Source organism: Aethalodelphis obliquidens, unplaced genomic scaffold, assembly GCF_003676395.1.
Source record: "Aethalodelphis obliquidens isolate GAN/ISIS:26980383/991018 unplaced genomic scaffold, ASM367639v1 scaffold28, whole genome shotgun sequence".
Taxonomy (NCBI): Eukaryota; Metazoa; Chordata; class Mammalia; order Artiodactyla; family Delphinidae; genus Aethalodelphis; species Aethalodelphis obliquidens.
Window position 1 is genome coordinate 5,631,414 of NW_020837972.1, and position 22,138 is coordinate 5,653,551.

The window sequence follows — 22,138 nt, forward strand, 5'->3', positions numbered from 1 at the left end:
GGAGCTGAGACCAGAGATCCAGAGGAAGCTCAGAGCACTGGACCACTTACCCAACAAAGATGCAAGGATGGGGCCATCCACGGGGTCCATCAGGAGGGCTTCCTTCTCGTAATACTTACTAGCAAGAGAGGAAAGGACATGCAGGGTTGTATGGTGACCAGCGGAGGGTGCACAATCAACTACAACCTGAAGGTTAAGAGCAGACTGGGTTCAATGCCTCTCTGGTCACCCAGTACCTCTGTGAGCCTCAGCTGCCCCATCTGTAAAATGGGGATAATAATAATATGTCTCATAGGGCTGCCAAAGGACGTTTGAGAGAGACAACAGATGTAAGGCACTTAACACAGTGCTTGGCTATAACTGCTTAATACATGGCTTATTAATAATACATTATTATTAATGATGAGAGTAACAGGAAAAATCATTAGAAGGCTGCCGAGGCCTGGCTGTTCTGCTTCTCTTGCATCTTCCATTTCAAACATGAAGTCACTTAGAGGCTCAGATGATGTCTGCCCTTCCAATATTATTGAGGCAAACATATGCTTTTTAGCTGTGGTGTGTCCTCAAAAGCTGTAATCATAGGCCTTCCTGTCTGGAAAACTAAAGCAGATGACGCTGGCCTGACACGCTCAAAAATGCCTCCGGCCTCTGACTCTCCAAAATAACATGCAATGTTGTCAATACGTTCGTGCTGTTTTGTTTTTTGAGTTGTTGTGCACTGGTTTCTAATTCTTTGCAAACTCATACAATCTAGAAACTAACAGAACTTCAGAATTGGAAAGGACCTTGTTCTGACCTCCTGAGGGATCTCAGGCCCAGAGAAGGTAAGTGACTTGCTGGAGGCCACACAGCAGGTGGATGCAGCCTACACCCAGCAAGCTTAGCTCTTCTTCCCTTCCTACAACAGGGGGTGAAGAACACAGGATCTGGAGTCGGACTGAGTGGGAGCCCAGCTCGGCCACTCCCTCCCTCGCTGTGTGTCCCTGGGCAGGTGACTACCTTCTCTAAGCTTCGTTCGGTGCCCTCAGCTGTAAAGTGGGAAGAATGACAGAACTCACCCACTTGCGGATGCTGGGAGGAGCAAATGTCCAACTGCATGTATTAAGTCCCAACACCGTGAAGTTCTCACTAAATGTGGCAATATCATTGTAATTTTACCCCAAAGAAATCTTCAATCAACCATAAAATTGACTGAGGCAGAATGACACATCCTGGACATGCTCAACATCAAGTTTATACATTTTGGTGTCAGATCTGAAGCTAATACTTTGAGACACTTTCCAGTCCACCACTCATATTCTATTCCAAAAATCAGCACAGTTATGTGATCGTAACCTGGAAATAATGCCTTCAAATAGTAGGTAGGTTGGGAGCAAGATGTGACTATATAGGGTAGCCCCAGGGAGTTTCTTCCGGGTGATGGGTTTCTTTGGAACAGTTCTATAGCCTGAGTGTGGTGTTGGTTTTATGAAACTATGCATGTGTTAAAATTTCATAGAATTATATAGCAAAAAAAAAAAAAAGAATGTACCAATACTGTTGGTTTAACAGTATTGCATCAATGGCAATTTCTTGGTTTTAAGACTTGTACTACAGTTATGTAGGATGTTAACACTGAGGGTAGGCAAGAACCCTCTGTACTACTGTTTCAATTCTGTGTGAACCTAAAATTCAAAATACAGTGTTAATGAAGAAATAGTAGGTTGGTATTGCTGCTCAAATAAATTACTAAATAAATATGACCAACTTTTTCAGCGGGAAAACACAAGGTCATATGCCAAAGGCAATTAACTACAGAGACCCTGGACCCATAACAAGACAGGGGGCAGAGATGTGTTATAATTTACTAGAAGGTGAAGAGGTGAACTGGAACTCCAGAGCCTGGATTTCTTTCAGTTCCTCTCCTGCCTCTGGGCCTTTGCACCTGCTGTTCCCTTTGCTGAGAACACTCTTCCCCACACTGTTTCACAGTATCCCATCTTCTGGGATACTTTCCCTGACCACCCAGAGGAAGTTAAACACCACCCACCTGTCCTGGTACACTCATCACAAATTATCACAATTATTATTTGCCTGTTTTCCCTGCTACAATGTGAGCTTCATGAGGGGAAGGACTTTGGTTTGTACTTTCATACATATTTTCCTAGCAAAGAATAAAAGATGAGAACAATGATACCCACTCTGTGTGAGGATGTGGTTAAACAGGCATTTTCACATACTGAAAGATGGAAAGATTCTCAGATATATTTCTTTCTTTCTTCCATCCTCTCTGTCTCTCTTGCTGGAAAGGGGTGCTGGCCACGAGGAGTCTCAGATCATAGATCCTTCAGTAGATCTCCACTGTTCTTTTCATAATATCCAAGTTCTTAAACATGACAGGCAAGACCAGTGTATCCCCAACATCTAGGTTAGTGCCTGGCACATAGTATATGCTCATTAAATATTTATTGGGTGAATGAATGGATGCACGGATGAATGTTTGCCAAGAGGACTTACACTGTAAAACCTTTATACCATGTCAATCTGAGCTAGGAGAGAAAATGTAAAAAATATCACTATGCATTTCCAAAATGCTGTGTACTCACTAACTCCTTTTCTCACCTCTTCTCCAGAGTGGCAGCAATTCCCATCCTGTCCCATTCACCAGAAGAGACAACAGAGGCACAGAGAAGCTAAGTGAGTCCCCTAGGGCCACATAGTGAATAGACTGTGGGCTTCGTTCATGGGAAAAGGAACATCTCTAAGATTGCAAGATCCTTACACCCCACCCCAATTCCAGAGACCCTGAATTGCTATTAAGCACCCAAATATTCCCAAGGTTCTAAGCTAGGCTAGTTCAGAGTCAAACATCCAGAAGGCCCTTATTTAATCACCTTCACATCAAGTGTATATCAAGGGGGCAAAGGATAAGGAGCTTTGCGTGAGAGAGTGCAATTCCTAAGAAGGCCAGCAGGTGGTGGCAGAGCGCACCCAGGTGTCTTCCGCTCACCTGCTGTTTTCCACAAGGTAATGAACAATTTTGTCCAGGACCTTCTCAAACAAGGCTGTACGGATCCACAGGTGCTTGATGGCGAGTGGGGACAGGTTGGGCAGTTTTGGCAGCTTTCGCACATTCTCCTGGAGGCCCTGTATCTGGTTTCGCCTTCAAGACCAGTAAAGGAAGAGAATAGATATTCACAAAAGAGGAAATCCAACAGGATCAATATGCAAATAGGAAAGTGTCCAACTTCTCTAAGAAATCAAGGAATGTCAATTAGAACAACAACAAGAGCCCATATTGCTCCTGGAGAATGGGAAAAGAGTTGAAAAAATAATACCGAGTGAGTGTGAAGCTGTGGTAAAACTGACGCTCTCCTACATTGTGGATGGGTGAGCCAGATGCTCATACTGAAATGTCTTTGTTTTTTTAACATCTTTATTGGAGTATAATTGCTTTACAATGGTGTGTTAGTTTCTGCTTTATAACAAAGTGAATCAGTTATACATATACATATGTTCCCATATCTCTTCCTTCTTGCGTCTCCCTCCCACCCTCCCTATCCCACCCCTCTAGGTGGTCACAAAGCACCGAGTTGATCTCCCTGTGCTATGCGGCTGCTTCCCACTAGCTATCTATTTTACCTTTGGTAGTGTATATATGTCCATGCCACTCTCTCACTTTGTCACAGCTTACCCTTCCCCCTCCCCGTATCCTCAAGTCCATTCTCTAGTAGGTCTGTGTCTTTATTCCTGTCTTGCTCCTATTGAAATTTCTGTCTCTCTCTTACTTTCTCTCTCTCTTGGCTGGAAAAGAGTGCTGGCCAAGAAGAGTCTTGGATTATAGATCTTTTGGTGGCTCCCCATTGCCCTGGAGAAGGAAGCTTTTTAACATGACTAGCAGGGCACTCCATGACCTTGCCCGTTTGCCTCTCCAGCCACCTCCTTACCACTCTCTGCCTCTGACCCCATGATCCAGCCAGACAGAGATATCTGTGGATCCCTGAGGCTGTGAAGCTCTCATATGAGGACTTTCGTGAGCTGCTGCTTCTTCCCGGCTTCCCCCGCCCACCCTATTCCCTGCCTGACTCTTTCTCACTCTTGAGGTCTCAGCGAGGGCACCCCCTCCTACAGGAAGCCCTCTTGCACCAGCTGAAGCTGGGGAGGGGCCCCTCCTCTGTGTTCCCTCAACCTCTGCAGCTTAACTTCCCACTCACTTCTCTGTCTTCCCCTCCGCACTGTGACCTTGAGGGTATGGACAATGCAACTGCTTTTAAAATAAAATATTGAGTCTACCAAGTGGCAAGCCTTGGCCCTTTTTCACGCCTGTATCTCCAGGGCCCAGCACAGTGCCTGGCATATACAAAGGGCTCAGTAAATATGTCCATGAATGAATAATTGCACAAATGAATGAATGGACACCTGGAATGGACATCTCTCATTCCTCCATTAGAAAGTTGCTCCCAATGTTATGGAAGGTCCATGGAAATCCATCCCTTTTAAGAAGTTATCAGCAAACACCTGGGAATTTAGCAGATGGATTGGAAGGCACCTAAAGACCAGGTGGCTGAGGAGTCAGATTCCAAATGGGAGTTGGCAATGCCAAATCCACAGCCTTACCCATCATGCAGTTCTGGCCAGCAGCCCGGGGCTGGCAGGGCCTAAAGGGCAAGGAAAGGGCCATTTCTCATCCAGTGAAGTAGAGTAACCACTCATGGCAGAGAGGGCAAACACATGACATGCACGCCTCTCTCTCCCTTCTGTTGCCCATAACAGGCATGGCTAATCAATCCATGCCCTCTTTCCCATGTAGTCCACTCACAGCTCCAGAATCTTTCACAACACAACTCTCTGTGCAGCTACTAGGACCAAATGGGTTTGAAACCTATTTGCTATCCCTGACCAGGCTCCAGGTAGAGGGTTTGGCTGTGCAGTTGGGACGCTGGGGGTGGCTCGGGTGGAAGGCCCTCATGTGCACACTCTCAGGCCATGAGCCTCCCCCCAGTACACACAATCAGCCACTAAGACAACATCCCCTTCAATGGCTGCTTCACTGTGAGCATCTGTCCACACAGACAGAGACCATGTTGGTTATGTTAAACTTTGATCTTCCTGCATTTGGCACAGGTTTGGCTCAGGGTAGGCACTTATTCATTTTACAGTTGTTTCTTGGGCATCTCCCAGGTGCTGAGCACTGTCTCAGACACTGGGGACCTAATGGGGGATAGCACAGGTGCAGCTGCCTGCCCTCAAGGAGTTCAGAGTCAAGTGGGGGAGACAGACAACAATCAAGTAAACAGTAAACGAATGAATGAATGAATTACAGACGGTGATAACACCTGGGAAGACAATACACAGAGGGATATAAAAGAGAAAAGGGGTGAGGGGTGAAATTTACCATTAATTAGCGGAAGGCCTGAGGATGACAAGGAACCAGCCATGGAAGATGAGGGGTGTGAACTGGGTGGAGGGTACAGTGTGTGCAAAGGACCTGGCGGGTTGGAGAAGCAGAATGGAGAGTGGAGAGGGTGCAGGCTCTCACCGAGCCCGGGGAGGAGCAGGGGCTATCCTCTGGGGGTACCCTAGCCTGTACCCCGTTCTCAGCACTTACGCGCTCTCGATCAGCTGCTCCAGGTCCTGCACCTTGCGGCTCAGCTCCTCTGCTGGCGGGAAGCTCTTGCCCACTTTCATGAAGAGAGCTGCGATCTTGTTGCTGCGCAGGAAGCCAGCCGCTCGCCTCCGCAGGCCATGCAGGACGCAGGCCTCCACAGCCGCTGCAGGGACACAATGATCAGCAGGCCCTGCCCATGCTTCCCAGTGCCCAGCCTGGCTCTGAGCTTCCAACACACACAGGTACCTTGAAGATCCGGGGACCCCAGAATCACAAATTTCGTGACAGCATCATAGCAAAAAGCATGTATACCTCTCCACCATCCAGCCCATCAAAAAGGAGCAAGGGGGCTTAGTGGTGAACCCACGCAGGCCGCCCAAAGTCAGATTATCTCTGTTCACATTCTCTCCTGGCCAATAACCAGCTGTGTGACAGGGGTCAATTACTTCCCCTCCCTGTGCCTCAGTTTCCTCATCTGTAAAACGGGGATGGTATGAACATTAACCTCGTGAGGTTACTGTTAGGATGAGGTGGAAAAAATGCACGGAAAGCACTTTGCCAGAGCCTGGCACATAGTGTGTGCTTTACGAATGTTAGCTATTACTCCTGTCAGTGAGGGAGGGGAGCCTGGACCATGTGACTGCTGAGCTCTATTCCGGTTAGGGAGTCACACTGTTGTCACTACTACTGTGACTCCAGTAACAGCTAACATCATGGATCTCATCTGAGCTCTGCCACAGCCAGGCAGAAAGTAAAACCATCCATTTTTCAGATGTGGAAACTGAGGCTCCCAGAGGTAAACTGAACTGTCCAGGGCCACCCAGCAAATGAGTGATGGAGCTGGGATTCAAACCCACATCTGAACCCAAGGTGTGCTCACAACACTTGTGCCTCCACAAAGGGCCTTTGAAGAGAGGATTTAGTCATAATCTTCCCATTTCTGTGTTTCCCCTGGAGGCCCTGCCCAGTCCTCCTCAAATAAGAGACCTAGGGTGTAGCCTGGGTTCTACCACTAACTTGCTGTGTGACCTTAGGCAAATAACTTTCCCCCTCTGGTCCTCAGTGTTCCCTTCTAAGAAACAGACCCTGTGCAGGCCATTCTGATGGCCCCTATCTTATATCTGATACTCTCAGCAGCCTTTATTTATCTTCTTACTTTCCGTCTTACACAGCAGACTGGGAGCTCTCTGGTATGCACTGGAGCATAATCAATGTTTATGGGAAAATGTTAATTTATAATAAGAGCTACCCCTTCTTGGGCATCTACTCAGCCAGTGTTAAGGTTTACCTTCCCTGATCCCCGTGGCAAAACTCATTAAGCAAGTGTTCTAGTTACTGTCTTTTCAGAAGAGCACACCAGCACTCAAGAGCCTGGCCAAGGGCTTCCCTGGTGGCGCAGTGGTTGGGAGTCCGCCTGCCGATGCAGGGGGTGCGGGTTCGTGCCCTGGTCCGGGAGGATCCCGCGTGCCGCGGAGCGGCTGGGCCCGTGAGCCATGGCCGCTGAGCCTGCGCTCCACAACGGGAGAGGCCACACAGTGAGAGGCCCGCGTACCGCAAAAAAAAAAAAAAAAAAAAAAGGAGGTTGGCCAAGGTCATGCCATGTGCAAGGAGAAATACTGAGAGGTTTCAGTTTAATTGCTTGTGTTGCTTTTGTTGTTGTTGTTAGCAATGACTTGGCTTTGAAGGATTGTTCACATGTTGCCTAATCTGCTCATGGATTTAAAATATTCTGGGTGATGATCTCTAAAATATCTTCAGTTTTGCTTACATACCCAGAACTTTCATTTCTTTATACTGATTAAGTTCATGATCCATTCTGGCTTGGTAGACATTATTCCATTCTTTCCAACAATGGCTCATAAGGAACAATGGACAAAAGAAACCTCAGGGACATCCCTCAGGTCTCATTTAGAGCCAGCAGATTTCTCTCACCCCCAAACTCTGATCAGAGTTAGAGAATTATTATGATTTTTATCACTCTCTAGTCTTCTAAGTCTTTAATTGGTAGGTATGCTAGTGAGTCCCAAAATAGACATGCAAATCATGTCTTTTGCAAATAAAAATGTCCAGGAGAAAAAAGAAAGCCAGAGATACATATCTATATTTATATAGAGAGATATATATTCCCATATATATGTGTATATATATGTGCACGCATAAATGTGTATTTTTTTTTTTTTTTTTTTTTTTTTTTTTTGTTGTATGCGGGCCTCTCACAGTTGTGACCTCTCCCGTTGCGGAGCACAGGCTCCGGACGCGCAGGCTCAGCGGCCATGGCTCACGGGCCCAGCCGCTCCGCGGCATGTGGGATCTTCCCGGACCGGGGCACGAACCCGCGTCCCCTGCATCGGCAGGCAGACTCTCAACCACTGCGCCACCAGGGAAGCCCATAAATGTGTATTTTTATACATAACGTAACATCTTACAGAAAAACCCGAATGAACTTTTTGGCCAACCCAGTATATACATAAAACATATTTCTGGGACTTCCCTGGTAGTCCAGTGGTTAAGACTTGGCGCTTTCACTGCCATGGGCCCAGGTTTGATCTCTGCTCAGGGAACTAAGATCCCACAAGCCAGGAGGTGCAGCCAATATATATATATATATATATATATATATTTAAATAAATGCATTATCACCTAAAAAAATAAGATCTTGCCCAAGGTCACCCAACCAAGAAATGGCAGCGGTGGGATGTGAACAGAGGTGGGCTGCAAGGGGCTGAGCTGACGTCAGTGGTCTCCCAGGTCATGGCATGTGCTCGGCCAGCTGCAGGCCCATGGGTGGTGTCCCCGGCCATCTGGATGGAGGCTGATGGGCCCCTCTTTAGGGCCAAGACCGTGAGGGGGGCATTACAGCTTGTCCTTTGTTATGAGACTCCAATCACGAAATAAAAAGGTGTTCAGGGAGAAAGAAAAACTCCCACGTATACGTACACACTGCTTAGGCACTGAATCTGACTTCAGGGACACGGTAAGACACCTGTCTCTAGCCATTGTGAAAGTACAGTAAGAACCTGGCAGCGAGGTTATTCCTGGAACCCTGTGGGCCTCGCAGGTTCAAGGAGAAAAGTCTCAGTCACACTCTGAGCCTGCCTCCTTTGCTGAGCCAGCTGGAAGAGATCCCTCGGGATGTGTCTATGGCTCTTGATTCCTTTCATTTTTTTAAGTCCTCATTCATCCTCTCTCTTTACCTGGGTGAGGAAAGGATGTAGAGCCCATCCCTTAGATGCAAGACCCTTGGTCGCTTGGGGTAGGGTCAGTGCGAACGGAACCCACGGGAGGGAAGGCATCCTTCTGTGTCAACCATGATTACCTTTTCCCAGGGTGCAGATGTCATTCTTAATTTCTTCTCTACTTCCAAATCTTTTCTCTACTTCCAAATTCCCTAATGGAGTCCCTTTAGAATCCAAAAATAACTTCGCAGTTAAAAAGCAAAAGAATGACATGAGAACTTTGCTCAAAGAAAGACGCCACATCCCCAAGGCAGCCCACAGAGGGAAAAAAAAGCCGCTTTTCAAGGCCACGGGCCACTAACTCACCACAGAAAGAGATGATGTGGCTGCTGTCTTCATGGACAAACTTGCGCGTGACGGCTTCCTCCATAATCTGCTTCACCTGGAAGGCAGAGGCACCAGAGGGGGAGACCCAAACCCAGTCGGGGTGCAGACACTCAAAGGGCTACATCACCCCCCACGGTGTTCTCAGGCTGCTTGGGATGTTTTGGTAACTGCTTTCCTTCCACATCCTCCCTGCTGTGTTTTCTGTAGGGCTAGGGCCTGTGGCCTCTGATAGCTGCACACTTCACACTGAACTAAATTATTTTTTCAGGCTCTCTGCACAGTGGGCTTCTCTTGAGGTGTCACGAAAAATGTCCTCTCCTTCCTGACTGTCCACATCATCTAAGGCATCCCACCTCTAACTCCTTCCATCCCCTGTTATGGTTTCTTCAGAGTACTTCCTGTCCTATTTGTTTATTGTCTGTCTCCATCTTCTACAATATAATTTCCCCAAGGGCAGGGCCTTGTCTGCCTTTTTTCACGGCTGTATCCATGGAGGCTAGAACAGTGCCTGGTCCACAGTAGGTCTCCATAAATATTTTCTAAGTGAGTGGATGAATGAATGAATGAATGAAAGGGGTATATTACAAAAAACAGGAAGGTGTAGTATGAAAAATCAGCCCTGGAATCCTGTAGACCACAGTTCAAACCCCTGCTCAGGTACCTACCAGCTGGATTTGTGATCTTATTTTGGGAAACAGAGGCTTAGCAACGTGTAGAAATTCACCCAGAAACGTAGAGCTGGCCCAGAGTGGAGACAGAATCCAAGCTGGGTCTGACCCCCCAGGCTGTGTGTTTTTCATACTACATTCACTCATTCAACAAATATTTATTGAACACCTGTGATGTGCCAGGCACAGGGGACACAGCGCTGAAAGGGCAGTCATGCCCCTGCTTATGGAGGTGGCCCTTTGGTGGCCTGAATGTCCTTCTGCTCTGCTGGATTCTGGGCCCCACTGTGTCTGGAGTCACTGTAGTACTTTAGCAAAGTGTTTCTCCCCTCTAAGGCCTCAGTTTGCCCACCTGGAGGTTGAGGAGGTCAGAAGAGATGACCTCAAAACCTGGTCCCCGCTCTACATCTCTGGGGCTGTGACGTGGGGATTCGGAATCCACCCGCATCGATGAGCCCCTACTCCCTTCTGGCTGCCCTGCAGCCCACCTACACTCGGCCTGGCCAGCCCATCCATGCGCCTGTCTGAGAGTAGTCTCAGGCTCTCAGTGTCCCTCTCTCCCTTCCTTCTGATTGCCTTCTGGAGGGGAAGACAGAACCCAAAGCATCCTTGGCCATGTTCTCCGGAAAAACACATGGCAGTGACCACCTGAGAGCTGACACAGCACCTCCCCAGACACAACCAAGTCAGCACCCGCACCGTGAACAGCTCCCGGCCACCAAGCCCAGCAAGCTCTAAGCCTGGTTTTGCCAGCAGCATTTCAAAGTCTGAAAACTATCTAACTGAGCCTGTGGAACTGGTCCCAATTACAAATGGGGAAACTGAGGTTCAGGAAGATGAACTAGCCCACCCAAGGCCACACGGCTAGGAAGCAGCAGAGCTGGAATTCCAACTTATAAAAATGTTTCTCATTTTGGCTCCAGCTGCCATATCCTGACCCGTCTAGCTACTAGCTGTATTTCCTCAGGCAGCTCATGTCGCCTCTCTGAACCTTAGTTTTCTCACTGGGTAAAGGGCTTGTAGGAACAGCACCTACAAGGGGCAATGGGAGGACTGCACAAGGTAATGCACCGCATGTGCTGAGTACAGAGCCTGGTGTGCAGTGTACCTGTGATAAACGTTAGCTGCATGCAGGTCATTGCCCTACCGAGAACCTCACACCTGGCCTCCTTTACCGTTATTCTGGTCCTGCCTGAAACATCACCTGTTAAGATTAAATTTCCTTGCTTGGGGGCCCACAGTGGCTGCTTTTTGTAACATCCATCAGATTTGTGATGATTTTGTCAGCATCTGTTCCCCCTGCCAAGCTGTGGACCCCATGAGGGCAAGCACTCCGTGTCTCTCTGCTTAACAACTGTGGTTCCAGCACATAGTAGGTGCTCAATAAAGTTCTGTTTGAGGAATGAATGGCTTGAAAGATCATGATTGACTTCTGCTTTGGTAGAATATTCTAGTTGAAAAACATGCTTTCTTGTCACTATAATCATGGGTAAACGGAGTAGCAGTATAATGACCCCTGGAGCAAACAAAGGCACAGAGAGGCGGAGTAACCTGCCCAGAGTCACACAGCCGGTGACGAACGGATTCAGGGCTTGGACCCAGGTTTATCCGACTCCAGGGGTTGAGCCCCTTCTACAACATGCCGTTAAGCCCACATGGTCTCAGAGCATTTGTCCCCCTCTCTGCCCTCCTCAGCCTCAGGTACCTGCCTCCCTCTTTTCTCTGCTCCCAGCACCTAGACTTGGACATCCTTTGGGAATAGAGGCAGAGGGAGTGAGTTCAGGCCAAATAGTGGCGACAGTAGACTGTCAGGGAGGCATGGGGTGGGTGTCCAGGCAGCTGGATCGGGAGGACTTTCGAAAGCACAGTGAGTAATCAACAGCCAAGAATCGGGAGCCAAGCAGACGTGGGTTCAAATCCTGGCTCAGCCACTTACTAGCTGTAGGAGCTTAGGCAAACTCCTTTACCTATAGCTCCAATTTCTACAGAATCATTTCACTGACTCTTTTGGCTCCACCATTGAAACAGACTTAGAGTCCAACCATTTTTCCTCCCCTCCACCAGCACTGCCCAGGTGCCAGTGATGCTGGTCCAAGTCATATCTCTCCTAGATTGACACTGTAACCTCTCACTGGTCTCCCTGCATCTACATCCTAGAGGCTGTCTTAACAGCCTTAACAGTGTCCAGAAGGATCTTGTTAAAAGGTAAGTCAACAGAACAACCAGACAGAAGGCCGATAAGGAAACAGGGGACTTGGACGACATTATAGACCAACTGGACCTAACAGACACATGGACTGTCCAACCAACAAGAGCAGAATACACACTTTTCTCAAGTGTACATGGAATAGTCTTCAGATTAGTGTGTTAGGGCACAAAACAAGTCTTAATAAATTTTAAAAGACTGAAATCAAAGAAAGTATCTCTTCCGATCACAATGGAATGAAGCTAGAAATCAACAGCAGAAGGAAAACTGGGAAATCCAGAAATAACTGAAAATTTAAACACACACTTAAACAATGAGTCAAAGAAGAAATCACAAGAAAAATCAACAAACGTCTTGAGACAAAAGAAAATGAAAACACAACATGCAAACATTTATGGGATGAAAGGGAAGCAGTGATAAGAGGGAAATTTACAGTTGGAAATACTTACCTTAAAGAATAAAGATCCCAAATCAGCAATCTAACTTTACACCTTAACGAACCATAAAAGAATAAACTAAACCCAAAGCTAGCAGAGGGGAATCAAGATTAGAAATAAACAAAATAGAGAACAGAAAAAATTAACAAAAGCAAGAGTTGGTTCAAACAATCAGCAAAATTGACAAACCTTTAAGCTGGACTGACTAAGAAAAAAGGAGAGGGCTTCCCCTCTGAGAACCAGCCCTCGGATACTGAGTTCAAGGTGGAGAGAGCTGCAGGGATGGAGTAAGACAGTCCTGCCCTGAAGGGGCCCTTAGTCCAAAGAGCCACAAGCTAAGAGAGGTGGGAGGTAAGTGCGATGGGGACCAGCAGAGCTCCTCGGGTGGGGCCCAGAAGCACCAGCACTGGCACCGGCTGGGAACTGGTCAGAGATACAGATGCTCGGCCTCACCCTGGACCTACTGAATCAGAAACTCTGGGGTGGTGATCAAGCCCTCCAGGTGATCTCAAGCACGCTCAGACTGTACTCAAGGATCTAAGGGGATGGAAAAGGAGAGGCGGGGAAAGTGGGGAAGGGTGGGGGAGGATATAAAATATAAAATAAGGAGCTGCCCCCAAATCCTTAAGAAAGAGGTGTAGCAGTCACAGCTGTCTCTGGGGACCCTCCCCACACAGGCTGCCCCTTCTGGGAACCTCTCCCTCCCACCCTGATCAGACTGGGGGCAGTAGCGGGTCCTGGTTCCCCAACGTTAATATCACGGGGTGCTGCATGCTTCCTGGGGCCTCACAGCATCCTTCCCTTGCCTTAGTCAACAGCCCTTTATTAAATTCACCTTGGGAAGCACTTGCTTCCTATCGGCACCCTGACTGCACACACACATTGTCTCAACTCCAGAATCTGCAGAGCGGAGAAGGCCCTCTGCTTACAGCTGTGGATTCTGAAATTCAAAGGGTCACACAGCTGGGAAGCCGGCTGCAGGGAGGAGCCCGTGGCTGCCTGGCTCTGGGCCTCTTGTCCTGGGGATGGATCTGGGGGTGGGTGGTGGAGGGGAGAATGCAGCACCCAGGGTGTTCTCAGCCTGAACAAGGGGTTCCAGCGAGTGAGGGCCCCTCCCCACCTCCGTTGGCTCCCAGCTGTGGGCTAGAATATCTTCCCAGAATTTCATAACAGGCTGACAGCCGGAGGCCAGGAGAGGAAATTAAAAAGCAATGCTGTGGGAGCCTCCCCCAGAAGGTCACTGAGAGTCTTGCAGAAGAGGGCATGGTCTCGCCGCAAGAAGAAAGAGGCTGCTGCCCACTCCTGCGAGGGGGGGACCCATCCCCGGGGACAGGTCAGCACTGGGGGTGGGGGAAGAGGGTCTGGCAGCTGCAGAAGACTTCTGAAATTAGCTCAACCACCTTCCCCCTCTCACACCCCCAGACATGGTCTTGAACTTGGTCCACGTTGGAGGCAGACAGACTGAGGGACCGTGGGGTGGTTTGGAGACAGTGGCAGTGGCAGTGTGATTTTCTAAGCTTTGGACCAGGAATCCCGCCCCATTTGGGCGGCACAGAGGCAGTGACTATGGTTGGCGCCACTCTAGAGCCACACAGACCTGCATTCTCATCCCAGCCCGGCCACTCACGTCCAGTGTGAGCTCGGTCGAGTCGTGCCCCTGCTGGCACCTCAGTTTCCTCATCTGTAAAGGGGAACCTATCACCCCCTGGGGCTGTGCTGAGAATTAAATGCGATGTGACTGGTGAAAGGGCAGGCCGGGCTAGCTCACAGTAGAAGCTTTATGACGCTAAAGCTTACCCTCACTTTTTTGGGCACTCGCTGTGTTCCGGGGACTATCTGTAAGCACAACCTTAATGAGGTCATTTCCCAAGTTATTCCCATTTTATAGATGGGGAAACTGACACACAAACATTAGCTAACTTGACCCAGGTCATGCAGAGGCAGCAGGATTCAGACCCAGGGCCTTTGTTCTAACAAATACTTTGTCTGTCACTGCAGAAGCAGAGGCCACTGTGAACCAAATGCTTCTGTTATTCTCCTTTTGTTTTGTCATTCTGCTTTTGTTATTAGAATAAAAGAGAATGTATACTAAGAGCATCTACGAAGTGCCAGGTGATCTGTATAGAACGTCTGATTTAATCCTCTTGAGAGCATTATTATCCCCATTTTAGAGATGGATAAAGTGAGGCACAGAGAGTTTATACAACTTGCCTGTAGGTCACACAGCCAGGACTTGAAGCCAGGTCTGACGGCCTGACCTGAAGCCCTGCCTCCAGCCCTGCCCAATGCTGGGTCAGGCCCTCTGAAATCCCAAGGTGCTGAGAAACCTGTGAGGAGGGATTCTCCAGTGTCTCCCAACTTGGGGATGGAAAGAGGCACTGAACTGGGAGTCAGAAGACCTGGGTCACCTGGATGTGACTCTGCCAACTACATCCCACTGTGGGGACCCTTCAGAGGCAGGGGGACCTCAAAGGTCACAGTGGTCGGGAAACTGTGATCCCTCTCCAGCTCCATTCTAAGGAGTCCTCCAACAACTGCTTGCATTTCTCCAACGACGGGGAGCTCACTCTTTTTGGAACCAGCTTCTCAGCTCTAAGGACAGGATGTGAGGAGGCAGTTGAGAGAGGCTAAGAGCCCAAGAGGTGGAGTCACTGACCTGGGGTCCAATCCTTGGCCACTCACTGCCCACATGATGCTAGACAAGCTTCCCCATCTGTAAAATGGGGTGGATGGTCTTAGCACCCCTACCTCACAGGGGTAATGTGAGGCTTGAATGAGACTGTGGAGACTGTACTTGGCACACAGTAGGGATTCTACAAACAGTAATGACTCTTGACATGACAGTGACGGTCAGGTTCACTGAGTGGCCCACGGTGGATATCCATGAGGGTTAGTTAGTTAGGTGAATGGCCAATTGCTAAGGGGCCCTTTCAGCTCTATTCACCAACCCCAACTTCCTCTGGCTGTGGCCCAGCCGTGCCTCCACATCAGGCCTCAAAGCACCTACCCCACCCCACCGCTGGCCCCACCCGGCAACCATTCAGAAATATGCCCTGCCCTCCCCCATCCCTCCCTCCCTCTACCTGCAAATATTTAAACAGCATAAAAGGAGGATTAATCTCAGGAGGGAGACAGGGAAATCCGGACCAATCTGCAAAGCCGGAAGGGGGGCTCCTGGTGGCTCCCCGGGCTGCCCTGTGTCTCTCCTCCTCACACCTGCCACCTGCGCACACCCAGGTACCCTCATGTTGCCCACCTGGAACCCTGCCAGCTTCCAAATCGACTTGCTCCTCCTCCCTGACTCTCCACACTGTGCTGTGTTCACTCCTCTAAGCCCCGATGGGAATCACATGGCCCAGTATGCAGGGCTGTCACAAGGATTACGGAAAATACAGGCAGGGGACCTCAAACGAGACCCAGCACACAGCTGGCACCATATAAAGGGAGGCATTTTAGTGACGTGAGTAAGAACATGGGCTTGGGAGCCACCAGGCCCAGGTCAAACTCCAGCTCTGCTGTTCGCTGGGGGACCTCGGGCCTCGGTTTCCTCATCTGTGAAATGGGGATGATGTTTGCACCACCTCACAGGGGTGCTATGTGAGGATTCCACAGACAAAACAGGCACAGTGCTCAGAACCGCCCTGTCTAAAACGGAGTCTCTTGCATGGCACCCTAGAACTTATCACAGTCTGATCGTCACTACACGTCTGTGGATTTATTCGTTCAGTGTCCGTCTCTCCCAAGTAAACCTTGAGCCCCTCGGACAAGCAGTTCAATATATATTTGGTGATCACTTTGATTATACCAATAACACGAATACCAGTAGCCGATGCTTATGGAGCTGGGTTCCAGGCAGTGTCCTAAGCCCCTTTGATGCCTGATCTCGTTTGCTATGTGTGTAAGGCTGGGGTCAGCAAACTTCTTCTGTAGTAAGTCAGACAGCAAATACTTCAGGCTTTAGGATAGCGGTGCCATATAAAATACAGGATGCCCAGTAAAATCTAAATTTCAGATAAACAAGAAATACATATATATATTTGGTATAAGTATGTTCCAAATAGCGAATGGTAAATACTTTTGCTAAAACATTACTGTTTCCCTGAAAGTCAAATGTAATTGGGCTTTCTGAATTTTCATTTGCTAAATCTGGCAAACCTCTTTTTTAGACCGCGTACAGTCTACGTCACAGAGTCTCTTCTGCTTTTACAACCCTCTGTAATGTAAAAAGCACTCCTGGCTCAAGGGCAGCACACAAACAGGCTGCATTTGGGCCACGGGGACCCCTGCTTTAAAGCACCCAGCACAGTGCCTGTGGCACATAGGAGGCCTAAATAAACATCACCAGAGCTGCCACCTGCTCGGCGGAGGCCTTAGAGCATCCGCACACCAGCTGGGGTCTCAGGCGGTAGGTGCCTGGTGGTGCAGGTGGGTGAGTAATGCTTAGGTAGCAACAGCTTCTGAGATGGAGGCCCCTAGGCAGCCTGACTCTTACATCTACAAGAAACTCACGGTGGAGAGGACTGTTAGATTAGGATGCCTGGAGGGCCTTCGAAATGGTTTTAAAAATAACTCTCAGGGACTTCCCTGGTGGTGCAGTGGTTGAGAATCCGCCTGCCAATGTTCGAGTCCTGGTCTGGGAAGATCCCACAGGCCGCGGAGCAACTAAGCCAGTGCACCACAGCTACTGAGGCTGTGCTCTAGAGCCCGTGAGCCACAACTACTGAGCCAGCGCACCACAACTACTGAAGCCCACGCGCCTAGAGCCCGTGCTCCGCAACAAGAGAAGCCACCACAATGAGAAGCACGTGCACCACAACAAAGAGTAGCCCCTGCTCGCCGCAACTAGAGAAAGCCCGCGTGCAGCAACGAAGACCCAACACAGCCAAAAATAAATAAAAAACAAAACAAAACTCTCAGCATGTGGGGAAAGTGGGGAGAAAAGGGGGGTGGCTCAAAGGCCCCCTCGACAATGACTGGGGTGAGGGGGGTGAGAGGTGGATAGGCTGGGCCACTCTGCAGGCACCCCGGATGCTGAGAACAAGAAGCCGATACCTTAAGAGGCCAGTATTTCCAGCTCTGCCTCAGAACGTAGGTCCCCAAAGGCAACGCAATGGGCTCACCTCCACGCCTTTGCCTAGGTGGTGCCTTCTGCCAGATGCCCCTCCCTGCATGCTCCAGCTGGCTAACTGCAACTCAGGCTTCAGCCCAGGGGTCCCCTCCTCCTGGGAGCCTTCCTGGACTTTCCATACCCCAAGCGGGGATAAGCATGCCTCTTCCACGTTCCGCTAACACCTGCCTTCCCATAACGTATCACATGAACCAAAACTGTCAAAACTGACTGCTCAGTCAGTCAACATTCACAGAGCGCCTCCTATGTGTGCAGCATTAGGTGGCAAGCAGATAGAGTCCCTGTCCTCATGGAGGTCACAGTCAAGCAAGGTGGAAAGACATTAACTAAATCACACCAACGGGTAGATAATGACGAAGTGAGACCAGTTCTCTGCAGTGAAAGAACTTGGTTCTATGAGAACAGATAACAAGGAAACTGGGTGGGTGGGGAGGTCAGGGAGGGCTTCCTGCAGGAGGTGACGCTCAAGATATGAAGTACAAGTAGAAATGAACTTTCTGGGCTTCGGATTCACCAACTCTAAAGCATAGGGAAAAAAAATTCCTCCTGCTACTGCCCCCACAGAGGTGCCCTGGAGCTCAAAGGAAGGAACAGATGTACGGACAGTGTGGCAGGGAAAAGCACTACATGGGAATAGCTGGCGGCTCTGTATTTTTTAATTTGATATGGGCGAGGCACGCAGGAGGTGAGAGTTGGGAGGGGCTGGAACAGGGCTGAGGCTGATGGGTGGGGCGGGGCGGGGGGAGGGAAAGGAATATTTTGGGAAGCTCCAAAGCAGACACAGATGTGGGGGCTGGATGGGACCGCCTGGCAAGCTATAACTATTCCCATGGTGTGGCTCCACCTGCCTTTCCTGCCAAATCCTGTCCCTTCCCAGTCACACGTGCATTCCTTCTGTGTGACCCATGTGACTCCCACCACCTGACATTCGCTTCTGCAGTACCCTCCACCTGACATCCCCACCCACCCTTACATCCACCTCCAGCTCTGGAAAAACCACCCAGTGCTCCAGAACCAGATAATGTGACCTTCTTACTCCCTCCTGAGACCCCCTCGAGTTGATGTGATGCCCCCTCCCTTTCCCAACTCCTAGAGTAACACCCACTGCACAGCCATGAGCACTGGACTCTGGAATCAAACTTCCAGAATTCATATCCCAGCTCATGCACGCATGATCTCGGGCAACTCATGTCCCTTCTCTGAGCCTCAGCATTCTCATCCATAAAATGGTGTTATTCATATTAGTGTTATATTAGTATTTGTATTAGAGATTAGTATTGTCTCAAAGGCATAAAATAATACATTTTGTACATTTTGTAGCAATATATCTTGGATCTGTCTCTGAAGGCAAAAGAAATAAAAGCAAAAATAAACAAATGAGACCTAATTAAACTTAAAAGCTTTTGCACAGCAAGAGAAACCATTGACGAAACAAAAAGACAACCTACGGAATGGGAGAAAATATATGCAAATGATATGACCGATAAGGGGTTGATATCCAAAATATATATAAACACCTCAGACAACTCAATATAAAGCATTAAACACAATAGCAGCTACATAGTAGGTGCTTTATGCATTTGTTTTATGTAAGAACAACCAGCATTTATTTATAAAGTGCTCACTGTGTGCCTGGCACTGTGTATAGGGGGTTTATCTCATCCAATCCTTGTGGCAATTTGGAGAAATGGATACAATTAGCCTCCTCATTTTACAAACGAGGAAACTGAGTCTCAGTGAGATTAAATGACTTTCCAAGAGCACAAGGTTTTCAAATGGCAGGGCAGGGATTCAAACCCATGACTACCTGCTCTGCACCGACCCTGGCACACAGTAGGTTCATTCATTCATTCAACAGACACCTACGGATGCTTCCCACAAGCTGGGTAGGAGCTTTACATATGTGAGCCCAAAGATTCACAATAATATAGGTGTCATTGCTACTATTCTCATTTTTCCAACGAAGCAGCAGACCTGGGAGGGACAAAGGTCATCTGGCCTGTGAAGAGGCTGGGATCTGAATCAAGGTCTCCTGCTCCAGAGTCCCAAGTCACGGTGGGGACGCTAGCAGCCAGGTGGCCAATGCACCAGCTCCCTCAGCCCAGTGAAGCCCAATGTCACAGTCACAGCCAGGGTCCAGCAGCACCTGCCAGCTCCACCTCTGCCCCAGCCATCATCTTTCATGACCCATCTCTCCCAGCTCGCCAGGCACCTCCTAGCTCCCTCTCTCTGCCACACGTCGGTTCCCGAAGGAAAATCATAGTCATGAAAAGAATGTCCACGCTGAAATGCTTATTACTAAATGAAAGAAGCCACTCTGAAAAGGCAACATACTGTATGATTCCAACTGTACGACGTTCTGGAAAAAGCAAAACTATGGAGACAGTAAAAAGATGGGTAGTTGCCAGGGGTTGGGGGGAGAGAAGGATGACTAGGGTGGAGCACAGAGGATTTTAGGGCAGTGAAACTGTTCTGTGTGATGCTCTAATGGTGGATACACGTCCCTATGCATTTGTCCACACCCACAGCATGCACATCACCAAGACTGAATCCTAGCGTAGCTGTGAACTTGGGGTGATAATGTGTCAATGCAGATTCCTCCATTGTAACAAATGTCCCATTCTGGTGGGGGGTCCATAGTGGGGAAGGCTGTGCATGTGTGGGGTGGGGAGTGTAAGGGAAATCTCTGTACTTTTCATTTTATTTTTACTGTGAACCTAAACTACTCTAAAAAAATAAAGTCTGTTTCTTAAAAAAATGTCTTTACCTTACTCTGCCACTCATGGAGGATGTCGGCGGGGGTCCCAGCTTTTGGGCAAACAGGTTGAGTCTCCTTTCAAAGAGACTCCTCCTTGCCTTCAGCCTGTGTGGTCTGCAGGGCGCTCTGGGGCCTCGCAGAGCAGGGGTCTGAAGGTGTCTGGCACTAGGACCTCAGCAACCACAGGGAATGGATCAAGCTTCCTTTTCCGGATTCTCTCTCGCCTGCAGTTCCAGGATTGATCTGCCCCACCCTCACGCCCACATCCTTCCACCCGGCCCACCACATCCACACAGGTAAGGAAGGCAAAGCCACAGGGGTGTCCTTCTGCAGTCCCATCCGTGTGATGGGAATGAGCAGATAAATAAATAAATGATGAAGTGGTGGCATGTGGATTTTCAGAGGGTTAGAAAAGCCCTCCCTCCGGTTCCTCACTCTTAAACGCCCTAAAGGTGGCTATGGGGCTTGCAGGAGAAGCAAATGCCTCTCCCGGGCTGCTGCTGGTCCCGCCCCAGTTAATAGTTTACTGACGTGCTATAAATAGGCACCAGGCATTGTTTCCGAAGAGCAGAAAGACCCGCCAGCCAGCGGGGCCCAGAAGGAGAGGTGTTCCGGGGCTGAGAATGGGGTTCCCACCAACAGGTCTGTCATCGCCACCCTGCACAGGTGCCCCAGACCCCTCGACAAGGAGTCTTCCCCAGTGCCTGATTCTAAGACCATTCACCTGGGGACATCCTGGCCAAAAGGTCCCTCCGGCCAACACTCCCACACCCAGCCCCGATGGACATGGAGAAGCCTTGAAGGCCATCCCCCGGCCGCCCCCCATCCCCAGGAAAAAGGGCCCGCGTGTTTCACATTCTCAGCCCACACCATGGACACCCGCCAGCTTTCTCCCGGTTGCTCTGCCTACTGCGTGTGGCGGCTCCCCTGGCAACATGCCCCGTTTCCACAGACCCACGGGCCTCAAGGATGAGGAAGGCACACACGGACTCCAGAGGGTGCCGAGATTCTCTGGAAAGCTGTCCAAAATCTGGGGGTCTGGGCGGCTGCAGGAAAGAAAGAAACGGAATTCCCAGATGGTTCACACTCAGGATGGACCGGAAAATGGACTAACCACCTCCAGCCAACCTTAAGAGGAAAAGCAGTGAGATAGTGTGTTTAAGGGCTGGGTTAGAATCCTGGTTCTTACGGGCTCTCCGACCTTGGGCAAGTCACTTCACTTGCTCTGTGCTTCAGTTTACTCATCTGTAAAATGGGACAATAAATAGGACCTACCCCTACCTCTGAGGTAGGGGTAGGTCCTATTTATTAAGGATTTTTTAAAGATCAAATATGTTAATGGATATAAAGCACTTAGCACAACGTCTAGAACAAGATAGAACTTTCTGGACATGCTGTATCCCTGTATCGTCCAATATGGTATCACTAGCCACGTGGGGCTATTGAAACGTGCCTAGTGCCGTTGAGGAACAGTATTTAAAATGTAATTTTACTTGATTTAAATGTAAATAGGCACACGTGACTAGTAGCCCACATTGGACAGTGCAGGTCTAGAATATAGTAGGTGCCCAATAAATGCTCATTATGATTATTATTAGAGATTGATATTATTATTAGAGGACTCACTGGGTTAGAAATTAGGAGACACTATTTCATTTCTGAGCACGTGGAGGTTGGGAAACTGTACTGTATTCACCTTTGTATCCCAGCATCTTTCAGGATGTTTTGTTTTTTTTTTTAATCTGTGAAAGGTTTATTTAAAACCATATTAAAGGACACCAACTGTATTAG

At 48.9% G+C, this 22,138-nt stretch overlaps 1 protein-coding gene across 1 annotated transcript in view; it reads right to left on the minus strand.

The window, feature by feature from the left end:
* The window catches only part of SGSM1 (small G protein signaling modulator 1), an 80,450-nt gene that overhangs the window by 49,326 nt on the left and 8,986 nt on the right, over positions 1-22,138 (minus strand). The window contains exons 3-6 of the mRNA XM_027124449.1: positions 9,130-9,205; positions 5,588-5,750; positions 2,990-3,142; positions 51-118 (exon numbers count right to left, since the gene is read on the minus strand). Of these exons, the coding sequence (XP_026980250.1) occupies positions 51-118; positions 2,990-3,142; positions 5,588-5,750; positions 9,130-9,205 (460 nt within the window). The remainder of the gene's footprint in view (positions 1-50; positions 119-2,989; positions 3,143-5,587; positions 5,751-9,129; positions 9,206-22,138) is intronic.